At 51.5% G+C, this 22815-nt stretch overlaps 1 protein-coding gene across 1 annotated transcript in view; it reads left to right on the top strand.

Moving 5' to 3' along the window:
- The first annotated feature begins 5318 nt into the window (after positions 1-5318).
- LOC131213860 (transcription factor collier) overlaps positions 5319-22815 on the top strand; it is a 39350-nt gene continuing 21853 nt past the window's right edge. Inside the window, exons 1-6 of the mRNA XM_058208063.1 lie at positions 5319-5455; positions 11415-11568; positions 11674-11737; positions 13820-13875; positions 20886-20959; positions 22379-22447. Coding sequence (XP_058064046.1) covers positions 5334-5455; positions 11415-11568; positions 11674-11737; positions 13820-13875; positions 20886-20959; positions 22379-22447 — 539 coding nt within the window. The 5' untranslated portion in view covers positions 5319-5333. The remainder of the gene's footprint in view (positions 5456-11414; positions 11569-11673; positions 11738-13819; positions 13876-20885; positions 20960-22378; positions 22448-22815) is intronic.

Below are 22815 nucleotides of genomic sequence, written 5' to 3'. Positions count from 1 at the left end.
GAAATTTATGCGCTCGGACCAAACGAGGCTGAATTACAATTTATTTTAATTAATGGCAATTGTACCGACAAACAGCTGGTATCGGTAATTTGTTCACCGGGCGGCAATGTTTTATGGCTATCCGTGGACCCGTGCCTGAATAAGGGCGTTGTAATGAAGAACGGCCACAGAGGTTAATGTGTTGCGGTGGTGGAGGACTGCCACTACTATTTGGAGTGCCCCGGACGTGTTTCGCGAAATTAGCCAAGAGCTTAAACGACGGGAAGCAAACTAAAACAATCCCCGGTTTTCGATTCCGCTTTAATGTTTTCGACTTCCAATAATGATTGTTTCACCCAAAACAATTGGCATTGTGCTGCTGGAGCGTGTGCTATTAGTAAGATTATCAGCGAAACCCTTTTACGCTGATCGGACGCTGCCAAGGGGACATCCGATTTGGGCCATTCAATATGCAGCATGTCGGGCGCTTACATAAACAAACAAATTCGATTGTTCCGTGGTGCTCAGGAAAACAAAGAAATGGAATCCACAGCAAACCCCGAACCTGGACTTCAAACACAAACATGAAAGTCAGCTCACGGTAGCACCACATGTATCAATGGCCACCGAGTCTGCCGTGGAGGCTTGAAAAGCCATAAATAATCACTTTAGTTACGGCTCATCCCATCAAATGGTTGAAACTTTTCCCGGACGACGCTAAGCTCAGGAGGCTGTGTCTCCAGGACCTGGCTGAGTTCGAAATAGATCCTCCGAAACACCTTCTGGCCGGCCTCTCGGTATCGGCTCGCAGCTTCACCCGAAGGTCTAATCCATTGATACCCACAAGAAAAGAAAAGGGATTTACCACCTGGTGATGGTGGTTTGACCCTTGCCCGGCCCGTCCTCTAAAGCCTACGCCGCACGCTACGGCTCCTGACTTTGACACCTTCTTCTTCTTCTTCTTGGTCGGCTTCCGTGCACTGTGTACACTTCTAATAATTTGTATTTATTTGTTTAATTTCACGACTCGGCGTACTCGGTTTGTTTTCGGTTCGTTTGGGGCCCCCAAAACCGCCTTCTGGTTTCTGCGAAACAAGAAGGCGCACTTTCTGCAAAGTCATGTTAGGGTTTTTACCGTCGTGGTCGGTAAAAAAAGGTGTTAAATCTTCGCGCTCCGCCATTGTCGAATTCCTTAACCCGGTGGCCATCTCTCTCTCTCCCTGATCTGTTTAATCTCCTCGTTCCGTCCTGTTTCGCCATGTTTTCCGCTTTTCTCAGATGCGATGGTTACTATGTTCGGTGTGTGTTAACCACTCTCGGGAGTTGGACACCCGGACCGGAATGGAATATTTACGAAACATTCAATTCGAAACACGGCCGAGGTGGCCACCTCACAGTGCCCGGAGTGTGTTTTCGCATTCTGAAGCAGTTTTTACGTTCCTCACACAATCATCGTGGGTTTAGCACTTTTCCGTGGAAAAAACAAACATACACAGGTCGGTCGCCAGCATCCTCAACTTTCAATCGAAAAAGTTGGCATGTTGGTATGTTGCTATGGCGGCGCGACGATGATGACATGCTAAGCCCGGGTGGCAGCCGGCAGCATGTGTGCAGAAGCATGATTAATGGTCCAGTGTTATTGGGAAGTTTGTTGGAAATTTTCTTTCTGCCTTTTTTAGCACGCAGACACGAATTTTGCTGTATTCTGTAGCGGTGCACCGTTTGTAGCATAAAAATAAAAGTCCTATCACACGTAGAAGAGATTAGCAGCGCTTGTATCAACCTTGATAGAAGGAGAAATTCGACGACCAAGATTGTTAAAAGTAACTTAAACGACGGCCTAACGAATTGAATTTTCTCACACACTTCTCAGGGTATTCGAGGTCCTCTCGGGGAATTCTATGTCCGAATCACGCCCCCGAACGCGCTAGAAGTCTTCCAAAAAATATCCTCCGATTATGACGCTTTAAGCACGGTCGGATTGTTCTAGGCCCACTCCTTGGAACGGAAGCATTAGCTTTCCCAGCTACGTTCCATTGGCTTTGAAGCGGTACACGTGGTTCCAGTAAGCTTCCGGTCACAATCCTTCAGCACAGAGACAAGCCGCACAATTCGATACGCTCGCGCCCATTAAATGTGGGTTCCTTCGTCCAGCAACAACGAAATTCCGGCATCCTGCGGCGCTCGCATATCTGGCATATGCAACAATCCACCCGGGAGCGTGGAACGGGCCCGAATGACCAATCTGCAACCATCGCTGGTCCGTGTGCTCGTTGGTCAATTTAGAAATTGATGAATTTATGAGTCCCCAGCGGGGAGAGTGGGCCGCTTTTTTGCGGTCACCTCGGCCGCACTATCTAATGGGATTAATCAACCCTTTTTCCACGTGTCTGTGTGGGCTATCTTTTTACCTCTTGCTTTCCGGCCCGCGTGCCCCGGCCTAGGACGAACGGTTCCCACAGAGACGAAGGCGGGGCACCGATGTCCTGCAGGGCCGATGGATGCCGATCGGCCGACACGATGGGTGGTGATAATCATCGGTCGACCCAGGAAGGACACTTCGGCCGTGTGTTGGGGCCCCCTGCTCGGCGACGGGGTTCACGACATGTGTCACTGCGGGATATTTATGACCGAGGACCGGTGTCCGGTACGGGACATTCCACCGCATCGGGGAGGTGGAAACGGATTTGACCCACTGTCCGCCATGTGGAGGGATCGGAGTTTTCTTTCGGGCAACAAAAACTTTGGGAGTTTTTCTAGGGGGATTCGTTTGCATCGGGGGAGGGAAAAACGACAGGAACACTCCCCGTTTTGGGGCGAGTGGGCCCAGGATTATCTGTCAGGGAGGAGTGCGCACCCTCGGACCGAATTTATCTCAACCTAACCCATCGGTATTTAAACTTCCGGTCTCCAAAGGAATGCGAGCTGTGGAGCTCTCAAGTGGTTATCTAATTGTTTTGAAAAGCCTGCCGGGCTGATCGAGGACCCCGATACAATCTCCGGTAATTTTTGTGTAACACGTGGACGACTCCAAGTTTGTTTCCGAAATGTGCTCAAAATTTATTTTTTCTCTACAGGAATGGAGCGGGAATAAATCAATCACAAGTCATTCATGAGCAAGACTAATTACCTGATCCGCTATGTCAGCATTCCCGGCTGGGTGTTACATTCCAATCCGTTCCACCCCGAGATGGCCGCAGCCCCAAACGGACCACATTCTTGAAGTGCTCTTCCCCAAACAACCGGCTCCGGATCGGGAAACTTAAATTGCGGCACCAGAGCCGACAGCATCTCGGAGATGGTGAATTAAAAATCATACACGCCCCGGGCACGTACCAGTGTTACTAACGATTACATACGCCATTGCCCGGTCCGAGGCGTGGAGTACGTGCATTCCATGCTGTGGTAAGAAATCCACAAGCATACAAAACAACCCGACACCCAGCGAACCGAGAGGGGTCCCAACGGAGAACCGGAAGCCTCGCCAGCACCGTGTCTGCTGCAATCCAATCATTTCTTCATTAGTGAAAATGAGCAAGTGTGGCAACCGGAGAAGTGATACCGTTACGGCCAGCAAAGGAGGCTGGAGCGAAGGGCTAGGAAACAACGAAAAACCGGTCCGAGTTGCACCCAAAACCCAGCAAAAAGTAGTGCACAAAAGACACTTCTCCGGACCACCAGAAAAAGGACCCGCAAACGAGATCGAAACACGCCTACTTCGCCCTGGCTTCTCGAGTCTTGTTTTTCCCGACGCCACGAAGAAGAAGCGCAACAAGTTTTTCGCGTGAGTTTTCTTTTGTTTTTTTCACGTTTTCCTCAGCGTGAGCGTGTGTTGGTGAGCGCGAATCTGTCGAGGAAGTGGGAGGAGACTCGCAATGGTGGGGAAGCAGGCGTTCTCGGTCGGAGCGAGATAGCTAGATACCGCGCGGTGATTCTTTTTTTTGTCGCTTTCCACAGGGAAAAGCACAGCGAGTTGTACTAAAAAGTTTTCCACCAAACACTGGCACTGGGAGGAGCTTTCCGGTGGGTCTGGGTGTCTTTAAATAAATAACGGATTTGTTTTTTTCGAGTGCCTTAGAGAGTGTTAGGGTGAAATTATCACTCCGGGAAGGAGATTATCAATAATCAGGAAGGGAATGTAGTTCACACTTCGTTGCTTTAATTCGTAACTATTGCCCATCGAGAGGCTGACTTCCAGCGTTGTACTAAACGCGCGCGCACACGGGGTCAGAAAACTTATCCTGCGAGCTTACAGCGAATCGTCCCGAAAGCTTCCGAGTCACCCGAGAGACACAGACGAGGCGGAGCCTACCACAAGGGACCGATGAGATTTCACTCCGGAGATATCCTTTTCGTCCTGCTGGGACACACACGCTTAACGGTCGCCCCGGGATGGGAATAAGCCAGCATAAGCATAAGCATAAGTGTGAGCAGCACCACCGTCCGGATCCGAGGGATTGTAAATTATTGCGCTTTCCCCAGCTGACGGTGCGAGCGAGATGGCACCAGGCAGCACGGGACACGGCCGGGAGAAAAAAGGAAACCTCTCGAGTCGCGAGTCGCGCGCGGCGTTGTAACCGTTTGTTCATTGGTTCGCACGGAGCACGGGTTTTCCCGGAGTGGAGTGAGATTGGCGCGCGCGTTCGCGTCCATTCGGAAAAGCCGTCGTCGTCGTCGGCCGCCGCGTGGTGGCCTCGAGAACCCGAGAGGACGTTACGATCGTAACTTTGGCCCGTGCGGATTTCAGTTGGGGTTTAGCAGCCACACGGGACGAACGTTTACACTCTCTGGAGGGATCTCGTCGCTTCCTGTTGCCGTCGCCGCCGTGTACGTCTTCTGGTGTTGCGTATGTGTCGCGTGCCCGCCGATCGACTCCGAGTAGTGTTGTGTGTGTGCGGTGTGTGTGGTGCGGGTCCTTACCCAAATCCCGAGTCAATTTCCCGAACCGGGAATAAACGCAACCAGAGCTCCGATGCTGAATCCGGCCTGAATCCGGCCTGAATCCGTGTCCAGCTTCGGCTCACCAGGGACCCAACTTAGGAGAGACGGGCGCTGTCCAAATCTGAATGATTATCTGAACACCTGTGTTCCGGACGGGAATCGACGGTTGTGTGCGCGCGAGTGTGTGACTGTTTAGTGTGCTTAGCAATCGAATCCTGTAGGGGGATCCTGTCTTCCATCGGACCGGGCCCAAAACGGAAGAAAAATTGTGGTCCACGGTGTACGATAACGGTCTAAAGCTGCGTTCGGACGAGACCGTGCCGGGCTTTAGCTCGGCCTCGCCCTGGCCCACCCTCGAGCTGGAATGGGGCCGCAAGCTGTATCCCTCGTCGGTGCCACGGGGCGCCGGAGGGATGATGTTCGGGCTGCCCCCGTCCGGGGCCGACATGAACCAGCCGCGCGGCCCGATGACGTCGCTCAAGGAGGAACCGCTCGGGGCCCGCGCCTGGATGCAGCCGGCCGTCGATCAGGCAAAGTAATTACCCCAATCCCCGATATTAAAGCTTATTAAAGGTGGTCAGTGGCCAGTGCGGTGCGCGGTTCATAATTCATCCTGCTGGTCGATGACACTCGGTGTCGCGTTATGGTGGTGTCCGTACGCCGCGACCGCGCGCGGGACAACAATTAAGATATCAGGACGCGATAAAAACTCGCCGCGCGCGACGCGACACTTTTGGGGCCACGGCGCGGATTTATGATCGCGATGCGCGCCCATAATTTATGTGCCTAAATTTGTTCAATAGCCACAAGCTTAGCCCATCGATGACGATGCCGATGACGCTGATGACGCGGGCACCGATTCAAAAGGGTTCGGCGGGCCAAAAGAATCGCACACACCACGGTGTCAGATTAGGAACGCTTTTTTGTCGGACGAGAATCCTGACCGGTATCCTCGCACACACACACAGAGAGTGGCGTCCCCAAGCGGCCAGGATGATGGGCCTTGGGGGCCTTGGGGGCCTGGGGGCCTGTGGAATGGATACCCAGTTCCGGTCCGTTGTATTTGTGCGATCCCGTTGAGAGCGTTGGGGCAGTCAACACAAAAAAGAGCCGAACTTCGGCGAAGACGACGACGCCAGGCGAAGGATTCGTGCTAAGTGACTAATACGAATGTTTATTTTAACACCACTTAAAGCAAGGGCCACACGTCGGTGATCTGCCGGCCAGTTCCAACTTTGTGCCGTTCCCTTTTTTTCCCGAACGGAGAGCAACTTTCGCGCATCGCGAATCTGCCGTGTCAATCTTCACACCTTTTGTCGGAGGTTCTCACTTCTCTCGGGATTCCTTCTTTCGATCTGCTCCGGTTCCCCGACGGTGTTCGACGTCCGGTGGACGGTTAAAGTTTTTCTCGTTTAGAAGAGAGGGAAGATTATCGCTCTCGGGGAAGAGGATGTTGGACAGATTCACTTTGATTTGGGTGACTTCGTTTTTGTTGTACATTAAATGGCCAGATGCTGTACCAGATGTAACGGTTGATAGAGAAGCAACAAGAACAAGTGTTACACGGATCTTGATTACAATTTGTTTCGTTCGATGGATGTTTTTTCTAATGAGTTTTGTGATTTTTTTTAGTTGCTAAAATAAGAGCTAGAAATATTTGTTAATGATGGCAGGCCATTAAATGCTGTTAACATCTTCGTTAGTCCACAATTCGTCAACATATTCCCAACTTCTAAGAGTTGTTTTATTACCAGCATTATCTATGAGGCCAATTTGTGATCCACAGCACTCACGTTGGCCGTTGGTTCCCAAAATAAATTCTGTTCGTCGAAGAAAGAACGCGCCATCTTACAGGACCAACAGCACCACCATGGCAGGCCCATTATCGGATCGGAAATGAGCTCCGAATAATTAGATCCTAATTAACGCTCGATAATAAACAGATAACATCGCCCACTAATCCGCCCTCATACACGCACGGCGGATCACCAGTCCTGGCCCGTAAGACGTTTACATAATTAAAGGATTGTGTCCGGCCCCGCGAGCGTGATAGTGACCAATTTGTGTAGCTCTAATTTTGGCCACATCAAACCCATCAAGGCTAAAACGGGCCCCCGTTTGGTGATGGGAGCGATGAATGGAACGGTCTCACCTTATCAACCGTGTAGTGCCCGAAAATATCGCTCGCAGAATAGCGGCCTATTTGATGTCCTTCGTCCTTTTTGGGGGGAGCGAACTGATGCGCCCAAAATTAGATGGGGGGGGGCATTCATTAGAGATTAGGCGGATGAATTGTTTCCCCGTGATAGGATGTGGTCGTAAGTCGTCTCTTGTTCCGGGACGAAGAAGCGCAATATTTCGACTGAATTAATGAAAAACTAGATGAAAAATTGAGCATATTTCTTATTCCGAGAATGATAACTGCGTTGGTGCAACTAGGAACAGGAATTGCTCTTTAAAAGCTTTGGGAGTCGGTGGGCCGCATCAGACGCGCCCTTCAATCAACACGCTTCGAGCATCCCCCTCATAACCGACAAATTGTGTTGGGCCGATTGTGAAATTGTTGATCGGTACCACTCAACTAAACGATACTCTCGCCTCCTGGTCGCCAATACCAGGCTTTGGGCCAGTGATGATTGCATACTCAATCGCTCGCTCACCCAATTCCGGTGCCATTTCCGATGCGGAACTGTGCAAATGAACGCCTCGACACGTCATCATGTGTCGGTGATAACGAGATGACGGCGGGCGGGCGGGCAAACGATCGGCATCAAAGCAATTTCGGGTCCATAATTCGCTCGGCAGCATGATGTGTCGGTGGCCCATCAAAACCGGGCAATTTGCTCCGGCTGTTCTCGTTTAGCTTGTCTTTTTTGTGGCTGCTGCTCCTGCTGCCTTATTTTGTCGATCCAAAGTGCAGCCTGGTGGTGGTCCTGATGGCCAAACGATTAACATCGGTTGGCCATCCTTGCCAATCGATTCGTAGTCCCGGAAGCACGTCCAATCCTCTCGCGTAGCGACGAAACACTCATAAACCCGATGTTGCTCGGATGTTGCTCGATGGTAATGATGAGGTTAAATTCAAATTCAATTAATCCCACCCGTAGTGTGTGACATCCGAGAGTGGCCGGGGAGCTGTCTCCAAACCGCAGAACGGTGGTGTGTTTGGTGGGATGGCCGACTGTTTGCCGTTTGGCTTCCGATGCCGATGTCGTCGTCGGTTAATGATAAACGGATAACGGTAAACGGATTGCCGATGTGGCTTTCGGTAGTTTGTTGATTGGTACTGAGGTCAGAAGTTTATTCAGCAACGATTTGATTGAATTAATTTTCAATTTATTAAGCGCACCGCGAGCTGCATGATTTATTTTCGCCCGAACATCGTTTCAAATCAAACCGTGTCCGACCGTTTGCAAATTCAATTGTTTCCCAACAATCACTTCACAATAAGATTATGCTGGGAAGAAGAAAAAAAACACGGGATTCACGAATTTAACCTGTCAATCGATTTAACGGTCGCTAATCGAATTTCGCACCCGGGGCGGAAGTGCCGAAGAATGCACCAATCAGCGCCACACCGACCGGCGTAATCGGATTAAATGCATTGCGTGAAACCGCGAAAATAATGCCACACCAAGCGGCCGCGTTTAAATTAATACTATCGCGATCCGATTATTGGATCCGGCCAGCGAAATGTGTCCTCGCAATCGAATCATTATCGGGGACGACGCGACGAAGACCACTATCGCGCAACAATAATCGTTTCGGATTAATTTCGATTGTTTATTGGCCACGGGTTATCGGGGCCGGGTGCGCGCTGTGGTCGCGATATGTCAATCGTCGACTCAATTACTGTCACGTGTAATTAAAATTAAACCACGTGTCGTGCTTCCGTGCCGGCTTTAAATGAACCGCTTTTTTTTTGCCTTGGGTCCCTGTGTGCCACTCCGGATCCGCTTCCGTGAATTAGTGTTACACGAACCGGGGGGCAAGTGAATATTTCATCCCGCCAGCCGACTTGTCCGATTGGGAAAATTATAGCAAATTGGACAGTATGTCACATTCGGACCTCGGGCTCGGCTCGGGTGGATAAATTTTCAATTTTCATGCTGCTCCTGCTGCTGGCCGCGTTCCTGGCCGTAAGAATGTGTCACAACCTCTTGGACAGTATGTCATTCGATCACTTTCGGGGATGAGGGGTCTCGGTGAGTTATTGCACGTTCTTTGCGCGAACAGTCCCTTGCGGGTTCCCGGATCCTATCCGGTCGCTCTTGCAGCTCACGGGACCACTTCGTACACATTTTTTTTTTTGGCTCGTCTTCCACACTCACTTTCGCTTGGCCTCGGTGGAGGGCTCTGGCGGAACAATCGGAACATCGTAATTCAATTATTCACCTACCGGTGACCGGTTTCCCGCCCGCCGCTGTGGGCCAAATATGTTCCGGCCGACCGATCGGACAGTGTGCAGTGAAGGCCGGGTGAATCCATCCGTAACCCTTCCTGGCCGCCGACGAGGGCATGAGGGCTCTCGGGTGCTTTATGACTTTTATTTTCGTTTCTGATTTTTGGCACACGGCCTGTCCTTCGTCCTTCACTTTTTCCTATCCAAACCGGGGGCTGCTTCTTCGCCATTGACAGGATCCAATCAAAAGCTACGACTGCACGAATTGCTTGCAGCCTGGATAAGCCTCGTGGTCGAACCATTAGGGGTGTCCGTTCGAGTTCATGCATTATTATTGACCACCGAGCCCATCCGGTTCGGTTATGTTCCTTTGGTGCTCTTGGACAAATAACTTACGCCGTGTGGAGCCGTGTACTCTCTCTCGGTCTCGGTGTCACACAATTTATCAAACCGATAAATTTGATTAGTAACCAATTTAAATTGGCCACGGTAGAGCTCGGTGAAGCCAAAGAATCGGACCGAGCCCCCTGCTGCCAAGTCTTTCGAATTGCTCATCTCGATGCTGGTGCAACGAACGGGCAACTAACGGCCGAACCATGGTCGCCTCCCTTCGAAGGACTAACTTGAAACGTGTTAACCATACATGAGCTACGCCTTCTCGGAGACTAATTCGGGACACTGGACCGAATGCTAGGACACAACCACAAACCATCCTGCGCGATGCTCCCGCTGCAGGCTGTGGAGGATCATATTTTGTTTATTGGCCTGGACTCGGTCGGATGCGGCCAACAAACGCATCTCGAAGGGTGCAACGTTTTGTGGCCATCGACCGCCTCGGATGATGGTGTGCCGTCCGCTGGGACTCTCTGAGGCTCTCTCAGGGCTCCAGCTTCCCAGGTCCGGTTCAAAATCGCATCCATTCGGAATATTCCGATACTTTAAAATTATGCTAGAAAGCAAGGGTTATGCTTACACAAAATAATGAGAAAATTTTGTCCAAAACTTAACTAAGTTTTCTGAACAAATAAATTCTGATTTAGGTGTGTTCCCTCTCTGTCTACCGCATCGAACTATATTTTCACCGCATCACAGTATCCTGTGCCCGGCAGACGAATTCGAAGCACAATGTTCAGCCCAGCCCCCGATGGTAACGATGGTAACCGAACGGGAGCTCGTGGTGCGATTTTGTGGTTACCACCGATATGTGCAATGGAAATCCGGCGGCAGATATAGTGCCACAGTGTCACTAGTTCGATTTCCTACCCGAAGCACCGGGGATTCCAGCCGGGGCGCCGACCGGAAGGATGCTATCAATATGTCGATGAAATTTTATTGGTCGTACATTTGGAATAAATTTGCACCGTCAGGTGTTAATGAGAGTGCATCGAATCGCGGCGGCCGCGATACGCATCGTAGTGACCCGAGGACCTGTGTTTGATTTCGTGCTTCGTGGCGAATCCAGCACGGAGTGCAGTAGTGTGTGTCCGGAAAATTGTTGATAGTGGTTGAAATTCGAAGAGGAATTTACACGGCCAGAGCTAAGACACTTTCGAACCTTAAGGCTGTTGATGGTGAGCTGTCGTTAAAGTGGAGCTCGAGTAGCGAAACCGAGTGTCGAGTTCGCAGTTTCTAATTGCCCCCTGATCGCGAAGTGCTGCAGCGACAATCGGTTATCATAAATTAAATATCGCCCACGAGAGACGAGGTTCTCCGAAGACCGCCGGCCGGGTCCTCCTAAATCTCTATGCAGCCGTACGTACGCCACTGAAGCCCCGAAGGCTCGGCCCGGTGTCCGATAACCGGGCCACCACCGGGTATCGCTAACGATGTGCCGTATTTCGTTCGCAACGGCCAAACCGAATCCCAAATCCTCATCGAAGCGGAACGGACGGAGTTCAATTAAATTTTACAGCTCTCCAGCGGCAGCAGCGAACGGCTCGAACTTGGTCGAACATTTTAGCACCGTGCACTAGAGTCCTTACCGTGCATCGAAGTTTCTCGTCCTGCAGGGAAGGGATGCCGATATCGCACCGCGTGTCCTTGTGCCTGCCTGCCCGCTGTTCTTACGTTCCGTTTCTCTTCCCGTTTGCAGTTTGGGCATCGGACGGGCCCACTTCGAGAAGCAACCGCCAAGCAACCTGCGGAAGTCGAACTTCTTCCACTTTGTCGTGGCGCTGTATGATCGGGCCGGGCAACCCATCGAAATCGAGCGGACCGCTTTCATCGGTTTCATCGAGAAGGACCAGGTAGGGACCACGAGACGCAACAACCGTGTGTCCTGGAGGCACGGTCCACGCGTTAGGTCTCGCGCCACGCTCTAAACATGTATGATTCTTGCTCTCCACCTACAGGAATCGGACGGTCAGAAGACAAACAACGGCATCCAGTACCGGTTGCAGCTACTCTACGCTAATGGTAAGTACCGCAAGTGCACCGTTTAACGGAGCCAGGAGCACCATGAGTTGTGAGAGGTCCCTCCGGTTCCCCGGCACCGAGATGTAGGTAAAGTTTTAATTAGCACAACGCTTCGTTAGGCGCAGTCGTAGGCAACCTAGGCACTTGTCATGTGCAAACAGGACGCGGCGCATAATTTATGCAAATATTGCTGCATATCGCACTCGTCGTCAAAGCGCGCAGAACTCACATGTTGAGCCAACGCGGGTAGCTCCCGCAAAAAATGGCGAAGATTTGCCCAAAAACAGGACCAGAAGAACCATATCGCGAAACAAACACGAAAAAATCCGGAGCGAACAAACATCCTAGCGGTGGTGCCGTGGACACTCACCGGAGCGCAGAGCGGCGCGGAATAAAACATTATGCTCGGTTTAGCATAATTGCATAATTCATGCCGCTTTTTTTTTGTGCTGGAAGATTATCCTCGCGCGGGACCAGCGTGTTTGCAGATTGTTAACGTGCAGCGCGCTCTGTCGTTGCACAAGCTAATAGTCAGACGAAGCGGCCGCTTTTATGAAGCTGACAATGGAATGCCTGGTTTTTCTTCCGATTTGGAACGTTAATGTCACCTGAAGCTGGGCTGTAGAATTTTCGGTGTGGTTTTGAAAAATGTATCCCCGAACTTCCGCCGGATTCGAAGGGGTTGGCTCTGTATTTAATTTATAGGCAAATAGCGGTTCGGTTTGGAACCGGCTGACTTATTTACACAAAGTTACATTACTCCACGAGCGATGGAAAGGTTAAACTCCACTTCAGGATAATTATACACACTCGCTACAGACCTCCGGGTGACGCTCCTGGTGCAGATTACTGTTTGAAAAATGCACCCTTCCGGTGAGGCAAACGATGCAGGGGTTTATGGGAGTGCATAAAAGCCGGATCAGTGTTTTACCCATTTTTCATCATCGACCCCACACACTGATCGGGCGCGATTCAGCGGCGTTTTGGCACGCGTTTCCCTGGGTCGCCACCATTCCCTCGGGCAGAGAAAGTGAGAGTTTCTACCGAGCATAATGACCACCGGGCGTCCGGCCGCTGCGGTCCTGCAGCGCTTCTGTGCAGCAGCATTGCGGGTTTGTGTTTGTAATAAATCAAACAAAACAATTACGTCGCCATTTTCAAACCCCTTTCGGCCGGACCGTGGACCGCCCAGAGGTCCAGCTGGGCCTTTAAACTTCGTCCTTCCCCGGATTGACCGCCCGGGAGTCGGAGTCGGCCGCTTATGCTTCCGGCAGCGATGCTCGAAGAAAACGGTCTCACATTGCCGGACCATTTGCATATGTGTTTGTTGGGCGCAAAGTTTATCTCAAAGGAATCAAATTCAATAAAATGCCCTCTGGGCTCTGGGTTAGAGTGGGCTGAGTGTGTGTTGTGAACACGGACACCCCGGAAGTGTCGCTTTTTCTTCCCGATCACTAGGCAAAGGGAAACAGCACAGGAGCCCGGAAATGGGAGACCGTCCTGCCTTTGGTTTTATAAACAAATAAGATTTTGGCCAACCCAATACCGTCACCCAGCCCCCCGCTGACCACAAAACCCTCAGCCATTGGTGGCCAAAGTTTTGCCGCCACATCCTTTTGTGGGTTCCTGGTCAGACCGGACCGGAGAAGGAACAACTTTTTTATCTCCTTAATTTATCCAATTAAAATTAAGTGTTTTGATTCTTGACCCACACACTGTCTGGGACACCGCCACCGACACATACCCAGGCACACATACGTAAAACGGGAAGTTCCCGGTGGGATTGGCGAAAGAAAAAGCCATCCGGAACTGCGGGGAAGGTCCTTCGGTAGACTGTGGCCGATTTTATGATGTTTTCAATTATTGAAAGACACAGGACTAAATCTTATTACAACGAGCTCGGAGCTGGGGACCACCACCACCACCGGCTAGAGGAAGTATTATTAAATTTTGAACCACTTTATGGTGTCCAGCGCTGCCATATCGGTGGTTTAACCTGCGAAACAGGAACCGGTTTTGATTATTTTCTTGATGCTGTGTCCAGCAGCAGTTCTTTCATTGTTCTTTCTCTCTCGCTTGCAGGTGCCCGCCAGGAACAGGATATCTTCGTGCGACTGATCGATTCCGTAACGAAACAGGTAAGCCAACCACAGGTCGTGGGGGTCTGCGAGGATCCCAGTTTATCGGGTTGTGAAGCTCATTGAGTTTAACGTCCTGGACCAGGAACCTGCACTATAGAACCTCGTTTTACAGTTGCCTATAAAACTGTCAGTGACGGAGTAACGAAGCGAACGCGGTCAGCACCAGCCGAGTATTGCTCCGAGTCGAGTTCGCGCGGAACTTCCGACAGCAAGACAGAAACCCCGGGGCCCCTGAATAATTAAGCAATGGCCACTACACGAGCTATCCGTTTCGATAACCGTCTGCATAAACGTAAAATGCAACGCGGGGCTCAATACCATGCTCTCGAGGAGAATACTCAGTTCTGCACTTTCTGCATCTTCAATACTTAATGCGATAGTCTTCGATCTGGTGCGGTGCAACCGGAACCACCACCGGAGGCTTCCGGTACGGGAGTCAATTATTTACACTTTTCTAAACAATTTACTTCTGGACTAGATAGGTACTCCGTCCGGTTTGGCGGGCACAATGGCAGGGCCTATCAATTTCCTGATTTGTGCCCAAGACCCCATAAAAACTAACAACTTCATTCCAATCACGCGCCCGGCGGTCCTGCGTGGATCTTTCGGGGTGCGTGCGAGGATATCCATCATTCACCGGCCAGTGACACCCCCTGGTTGGCTTGGCTAACGAGTCCTGTTCCGGATGCGGAAAAGAACTCGGTGACATTTGTGTGCGAGGAGAAAGCGAACCCTCGTCCCTGTGCCTCGAGGCTACCATATGTCGGCCTAGGCGGGCCTAGCGGACTACGGACGAACCCGCGACAGTTGTTGTTTGACTGTGTCCCGGTGGCAAGTGAATCAAATCAAAAATTAACGCCTCATTTGATACAATTCGTCGGGCGCAATAAAGAGAGGGATCCTTCGGCGGTGCCAGGGCGGCCGGTCAAGTGCAGCTTCGCGTGAGTGGGGTTCAAAGGTTCAACAATGGTTGTTTTGATTGGGATGCACTTTTCGCATGGTGCAGCACCAGCAGCCTTATATTGTGAGCGGGTGAGTTCATTATTTCCAGCAGCCGTTTTCTTAATGAACTTGCTGCTGGGGACTGCGACTACAGGATGATAAATGTTGACGCGGCAACCCGATCAAAGGAGGCAAAGTGGAAGCAAAGTGAACAGTTTGTCCGTCAGCCGTCGTTAGCCGGTGAGGCGAGGCCTGCTTACGATCGGTCCATATGGTTGTAATTGTTGCCAGGACAACGTGTGGTTCCGAGCTGCTAATTTCACCGGGTTTGAGGTTCCTTTCTGCGGAGGTTGTAAATCATTCGAAAACTAGTTAAAACTGGAGTTTTCTGAAGCGATTGCCGGGATTGAAACAAGAAAAACGATTACACATTACGCGTGTAATGGAGGTTGTTGAAAGAAAGTCAGCAGATCCCCCGAAACGCCTTACGCCGTAAAGCCCACGCATTCGTTACCGGAACCCGGGGCTTCCTAATGGCCGTTCCCCGGCTGATCCTAGACTAATCCAATGTAAGACCCAAACATACATCTAAAGTACGGGCAACCTTTCACGCAAATCCCTCTCCATGCATGTTTCGCCCGGAGGGCGAATCGAACATCTGTAAATCAATTAAATTCTACTTACCGGACACTGACGATGGCACATGCTCCGCTCGTTCGGCAACGGACCGCACGGCATTATCATCGCACGTGAGGAAAGTGAGAAAAAACACACGCAAAAGGATATTTTAGAAAAATTGTGAGGATTTCCGCACATGTGGGCCCAGCCCAGCCCGTCATCATCACTGACCTACTGTTAGCGATGGTTCCCTGAACCACAAATCCCTGCGGCTCGCCCTCGCCGAGTGCAGAAATCTATTAGCCTTGGCTTACAACCACTGATCCGGAAGCTAATCCAGCTGGAAACCCGCCAGCCAGACCTAGCTAGAGACCAGACGGTAGCCGGTTTTTAATAGGCCACAGGGATGCCGTGGCCTTGCCGAAAAGCGAGGGTCGTCCGAGGGACCGGGGATGAGCTCAAAATTATGACAGCTTTCGGTGGAAACGTAACACCAGACAGACAGAGACGCCGCAGCCGCAGCCCGGGTGGGGGAATAATAAATTGGGATCTAATCTTCCCTGGTGCTGGTGGTGCCGGTGGAAGAAAGATGATCGCCCGAAGGGCACAAGATAAAGTGCTGCTGATAAAACGGCACGGCACACCGTTCGGCTAATTTACGAGGACTTCCGCATAAGGATTCACCTTGAGGATGGTCATCATCACCTCTTCGTACTGGCCCCCGATGGACTGCGTCCTGGAGCCACCTTTTTAATTGGTTTTAATCGACAACCGGCCCACACGTCCTTGATGGAGGAGAGTCCATGTAGCCATCAGTTAAATCCGCATGGGGTCGAAATAAAAGCATTTTGGCAAATGAGCAACCATCGCCCGACGTTCGGCCAACCCTCACCCAACCGGGGCCATTTGTTGTTCCCCCGAACGAGGCTCAGTCGCTACGAAAAGGTTATTATTTCCAAAGGACACTCGATACCACCACTTCTCCCCGGGCACGGTATCGCTTTTGTGCATCAGCCGGTCGGTGGCAGGATGGCGCACAAGGAGGATCGGATCATCGCCACTATGGTAAATGGTAATTTGATTCACCCCTTCTGGCAGGGACATTGGCAGGGCACCCCTCGGAAGGGACGATTGCGCCGAACTACACTTGAATGCGCTAACGCGGAAAACAAACTTCCTACCACAATTCCCCGGTCCTTTCCGGCGTGCGTTCGCCTATGTGTGTGTCCTGGCCCATCAACTGGTGGGCAACTTGAAGGGCGAACAGGGCCAACATAACTCACTTCTCGCAGCGGCGGCTCGGAACAGGAAAAGGGGTTCGGTGCTTATCGGCGAGTTTGAATCACTGCGCCACCGCCCTCGGAGCCTTATCGACCGGCGGCCGGTTTGAGCAGGTTTCAAATTTTTTAATCCGACACTCCGGCGTGCCGGGTGTGACACGCGGACACTTTTTTAAAAACGATTGGGCGTTTCCAGGGTCATTCCGGAATTTCGCCGTGCGTGCCGTCGGAAGCCTAAGAAGTGCGACGAATCGATTCGGCTCGAGCCCAGAGTTGGTCCCACGAAGATTATCGGCATGGAATGCCCACACTGCCGCCTTTAAAGGATCTAGCGTTTATGGAGGGTCACGGTTTGTGTTTTGCGTACGGGTCTTCAATCGTAATAATTAAGTTTAATCCACGCACCAATCGCTAATTGATTCGTTGCCATTTTGGGCCTCGTTTGCCTCGATTGAAGGGCCAGTCGCCCAATAGAGGTCAACCCGTTACTTCTCTTCGCGACCGTTCACCGACCGCCGAAAATGCGGTCATTCGGCAAACGCAGCCAGCTGACCGAGCTGGAAGTCATGGAACGCACTGAAATCCGAACGCCAAAAAAGTCCGCGAAGATAAACAGCAACAACAATGCTGCCCCATCAGCAGCAGCGAAAAAAAAAATGGAACGGAACAGAAATTGTTATGCCCTCAGCCAGGAAGGACGAGATTCGGTTCTGTGCTGTTTCATAATGCATGCCGTGGCACCGCGCTCCGTGGCCTCGCTCCGTTTGTTTCGCACTGTCCGGCGTGGTCCGGAGCCATAACATAAAAAGCATCCCCCGAAAACCCCCCCCAAAAAAAAAAACAACGAACGAACGAAAAGGGAGCCCGGGACGTTTGGTGACCGCCAAGTGCCGCGGTGCGCGCGCTGTCGACGACCGACCTGACCGACCGTTTCGGATCGTTTTGATCCGCCGCCATCCGTCGCGGGTCCGTCGTTTTTCATCATTCCATAACGGAATTTTTCCGGCCGCCCATAAACGGCCAGCGGGCCCCGAAATCGTTGCCCTTTCGGCCGGGCGATGGATGCGTTGTTTTTGTTGCTGGCCCCCCCCGATTTTTAAAGGGCCCGTGGACTGTGAGTGTCCTTGCCGAAGGAGGGGGAGAGCCTGCGTACCGGTGTAATCTTTTAACCTTCCGCCCCAGTTAAGCCGTGTCCGGTCAGGAACGAGTGCGTTAGAAACGGGCATTATTGAATCGCGGGACTGTTTTGTTTTCCGGCAACAATCCGACAAACCGGGATCCGGATCGAACGGAAGTGTTTCACGGTAAACAATAGTCGATGGGGCCGATGGTGAGAGTGAAACATTTATTATGCTGTAAAGTGCCACTAGAATGAGCGATTGACCGGTGAGTATGAATAATGAACTCACAACCCGGCCCATTGCTTATGTGCTAAAAATTGCCGAAAAAATCGCTAAATGTTGCCACAAACGACAAACCTCTAACCTCGGTGAATTGACACAAATTAACACTTTATTCACGGGTTCAGCGGGGCCGCAAAAGCGAAACCGCAGCGAAAAACCGGCAAAACGGTCGCGTCCTGACGATGGCGAACCGACCGGGAAGCAGTAAACAGGAGCCACAAAACACTGCCAGCCACCGTTCCGCGAGGTTTGTTTTTACGTTCACAGTTTTCCGATGCATCCGGTTTTCCACTGTTGGACGAGACGGAACAGCAAAAAGTCTGCTTTCGAAGCAGACTTTTGCATGTGCACCGATGATGACCCATGGCTTCCTGTTAAAATTTTCAGTTAAAGCTTAAGCCCCGTTTTTTTCGGACCCATTTGGCCTCCCTTCATCAAGCAAATCCGGGGGGCCGGGGACCGGGACGGGGGGGACACGGCCGTGTCGGCGGCGAACGATGTGAGATTGTTGTTTACAATTCAAATCATTCTCTCGGGAGACGCCGTTTATCCGCCGACTGTTCCGTTCGTGCGGGTTTTTTTGTTGTTCCGCTGGAGTCGTCGTGCGTTGGCCGGCCTAAATCCGGATACCGGGACCGGGACTGAGTGCTGAGCACTGATTACATGACGTTTAGGTTTTTATTTTCGGGTTCCGAACGGCGAGCCCAGCGAGCAATTAGATAAATGGAGCGCGTTTTGACGCGTTTGTTTTGAGGTGGCCGCCGTAAAGTAATCGAAAAGCGAAGGATAATAAATGTTGCGTATTGCGTTATTTTTGGGGACCTTTGATCTGAGTGGGACTTTGAATTTTTCCTTTGATCCGCACGAGTCCTGTATGCTGATCGCTGGTCGAGGGATTACGGATCAAGAGAAAGCAATCGATCACGGGCGGCTAATCACGAGGATTCATCGAAATCTCCATCGCGTTATGATAAATAGAGCAACATATTTGGTGGCGCACGCGAGGGGCCCGCTAACGACCAAGGACCTATTAGTGAGGCCCTCGGAAGTGAGGGTGCCCATTCGATACGGTATTTAAATTTGCTTCCCCTCGATCCTGGTCAGCCGTGCCGCGCGAGCATCATGCAAACAGATGCGCCGCTGCGAAGAAATGAAGAAATCAAAAAAGGAAAACTTAATTGTATTTGTTTTGCCTTACGGTTCTCGGTGCAAGGAACATGACTCGTGCCAACACGTGGTTTTCCGTGCTGGCCGCCACTTTCCCTTCCGGGGCTGAACGAGAAACCAACACGAGCCAACAAGAAGCTGACACGTGGCGTTTCGGGGGCTTCTCGGCGCGCGCGCGCGCCACCGAGCCACGTGGCATCGATAATCGGAAAATCAACGGCGGGCGGACCAAGAGTGCAATGGGGGTGTCTGCTGGATCGTCGTGGCCGAGACGACCGAGAAGTGATTAAAATTTACACAATCACTACCGCTTCCGTTTCCGTGCGTCACGTGACTACGCACACTATTCTGCGGTCCCAAGGACACCCAGGAAAAAGGCGAACGTTCGAAAAGTAAACTTTAACATGCCTGCCGAAACGCGGGCGGACACACGTGAGGCGGAGCCGGACATAATAATCAGCTCAAACGGCCCCCGTGCGCCGGGCGTTGTAATAAGAGCATAATTGATGGTTCGAGCGCTGGTCACTCCGAAAGCGATCTTCGATCTATTTGTTTTGCATTCGGCCGGGGGTTTTTGGAGGGAATTGATTGGATTTGTCAGAATGGATGAGGGCTTAGAGCGAAGAACGGGCATCGCGAAAAGGACATCGCATCGCAGCAAGCAGTGAGACAGCAAGAACAACTTCCAAGTAGACATTGCTCTGACGAAGACCGAAGTTATGATCCGTTTTAAACTGTCAACCCTTCCTGGATGTAGTTTGTTCTCAGTGCGGACTCCTGCAACGAACCTGAAATTACCGGAATTGAAGCCGAAGTGGCGGTGTAAGTTGTGTCTCTGCGTGCCAGCGAAGCGTTTGTTTCGCATCAACTGTTTAACAACTGAATTTTTTATGCTCAGAACGGCGACCCGTGATCCGTGTAGCCTCCAGGCACCAGACCACGGCACCGTCGGATGTGAAACCTGTGTTTTATCGGCCCAGCCCCGGTCACTGTTTACCTTAGATATTATTACACATGGTCAGAACAACGGTGAGGCATCCACAGCGGCCGGGCACACGTCTCGTCCGGTCTGTTTGTCTTCCAAATAGTTGAGTCGCCCCGCAGGTTGAATCCTTGCTGCACGCGCGCTCGCGCCGTGATATCGGTGCCCTATCCGCCTCACGGTCCGTAATAAATGCCCCAGTTGACAGTATTATTAATGGTCAGCAAACAGCAACTCTGGACCAGGACCGGACTGTGTAGTGTTGTGGTTGAAGAGTGGCGTAGGAAAAAATGGAGAGAAAACCTTTAAAAGAACAAGGACACTCGGTTGGGGTTGCTGTGGCCCGCCGGGCAGTCCAGCGTTCGTCCGGTGATCCTAGATAACGGATGGCCGAGGTGGCCGAGTGTCGGTCTGCGGTTTGTTTCCACTTTGAACCGGCCACAGGAGGACTAACACCTACCAATAGCATCATCGCCAGGTCGTGCAACAGTGTGCGTGGCCGTGTGGACATAAAACAGGGTTTATTTAGCCATTTAATATCGATTCTAATCGTCGAACTGCAACTGCCTTGTGTCTCTTGTTACAACTCGCTTATTTGTGCTTCCTTTTCTCCAGGCCATCGTCTACGAAGGACAGGACAAGAACCCGGAGATGTGCCGAGTACTGCTGACGCACGAGGTCATGTGCAGGTGAGTGCCAACTGCTCGTTTCACTTTATTACTGTTGAGCGGTCCTGGACCGGTCCGTTTTCTTTTTGTTTCAACTGGAAGCTGGAAGCGACCCACAGGCCCTCCCCGGTCGGTTCCTTGGGCTATCAACAGAATTCCCCGTCTGGCAGCACGAAGAGTTGGCCCCAGAGTTGACAGCAACTGCCACAGCGTAATCCGCTTTCCGTGTGCTCAGCTTCCGAAGGCCACTTCAGTCAACTGTCCTCTTCGGACGGGTCGTTTCGTCGAAAAGGTTAACTACAGCCGTCGCCGGAGAACTTTTCTTCCTGCCGGGCCGTCCTGCTATCAGGCAGGACACCCCGGGAATCGTGTCGCCATCGCACGGTGCGCCGCTTTAACTTTCTGCCCTAAAAACTTCGGCGTCGGCCCAATTTTCGTACGAAGCGTTACGAAGCGTTACGCGGGCATCCCGAGGAGGCAGCAAAAATCGTGGAAAAATGTTTACGTGTGCCTAATTTTATCGCCACCCTCCGGAAGACCGAGAACGCCGTCGTCACCACCGTGTCCGCCGTGGGCAGGAAGGCGCGGCGTGAAGATGGTGATCTCCCCAGGGAGCACGGCATCGCCTTGCGAAAAATCGAACTTCTGTCGATGAATGTCCTCGGTCCGAGGACATTTATTTCCCCTTTTTGGTCCCGGCGTAGTCCCCCTAGTAGTGCGTGGTAGGTGCGTGTTGTAGCCATTTTGTAATGCCCGAGCAAAAATCTATCACCAAATGTCGGCCATCGAAGGGCGCGGGGTTTTGTTTGCTCTTCGCTGCCCTGCCGGGCATCTTTAAGGCGTTTCGCAACGCCGGACCGGAAACGGGTCGTAGGCACAGTGTTTTCTCTCTCTCTCTCTCTCTCTCTCTCTCTCCGGCACCTCTGGTGACGCTCTGGCGAACAGGAATTGGATAAAATTCCGTGTCCCGTGCCCAATCAATATTTGGGGCAAAGTGATAAAATTGCTAAAGGACGACACTTTTCAGCAACCGGCGGCCGGATGGAAGCGAAGATATTGGATGAACGAAAGTTTATTTTTATGTCCGATTAAGCTTCCGAAACTAGTTCAAATATGTTCACCGAGCCGAACCGAGCGAGTGATGGGCGCCGATTGCCGGCCTATCGAGGATACCGAAGGATGAGCCAAAAAAAAAAGGGTTCCATAATATTGTTTATGGCATGGTACAAATCAACGTTTTCGGGGTTTCGATTTGCAACGGTTTATCGGGCTCGGTCCGGGAAGGTCTGCAGATAAAGTCTCAACTTCATCGAGGCAACGGAGTGTGAATTCAGTTAGCAAAAAATTGTTTGCTACAAAAATAGTGAAGTTCGAAGCAACCAAAATTTGAATGAAACTTACTAAATGAAAATTTGTTTTCTCTCTACTTTACCCCTTTAGCCGATGCTGCGACAAAAAGAGCTGCGGAAATCGCAACGAAACACCGTCTGATCCTGTGATTATCGATCGGTAAGCGTGCCATTGCGTGCAAAATTTATTCATGGCCATGTGCCCGTCTCGAGTCGGGACCGCGGGAACTTCAAACTTACGACCAACCATCGTGTAACGCGAGCCAGTCCTATTGCAAGCCAATCCAGAAATGGAATCAATTTACCCACACACGCCGGACTGTCCAAGGACTGTAATGGCCTTAACCTGCTTAGAACATCGTCTCCGAACGGTGGACGGTAATTGCATTAAAAATTATCCTTCCGACCGAGCGAGATCCATCAAACGGCGGAGATCGGAACGCCGGTCCCGGTTCCCGTCTAACCTCATTTTCGTGAGCGAACGGTGCCGGCGGTTCACGCACGGTCCCTTTCCCAAAAACCGTTCGG

This window comes from Anopheles bellator, chromosome 1 (assembly GCF_943735745.2).
Source record: "Anopheles bellator chromosome 1, idAnoBellAS_SP24_06.2, whole genome shotgun sequence".
Lineage (NCBI taxonomy): Eukaryota > Metazoa > Arthropoda > Insecta > Diptera > Culicidae > Anopheles > Anopheles bellator.
The sequence above is the reverse complement of the archived record's forward strand: the minus strand, read 5'-3'. Positions and strand labels throughout refer to the sequence as shown.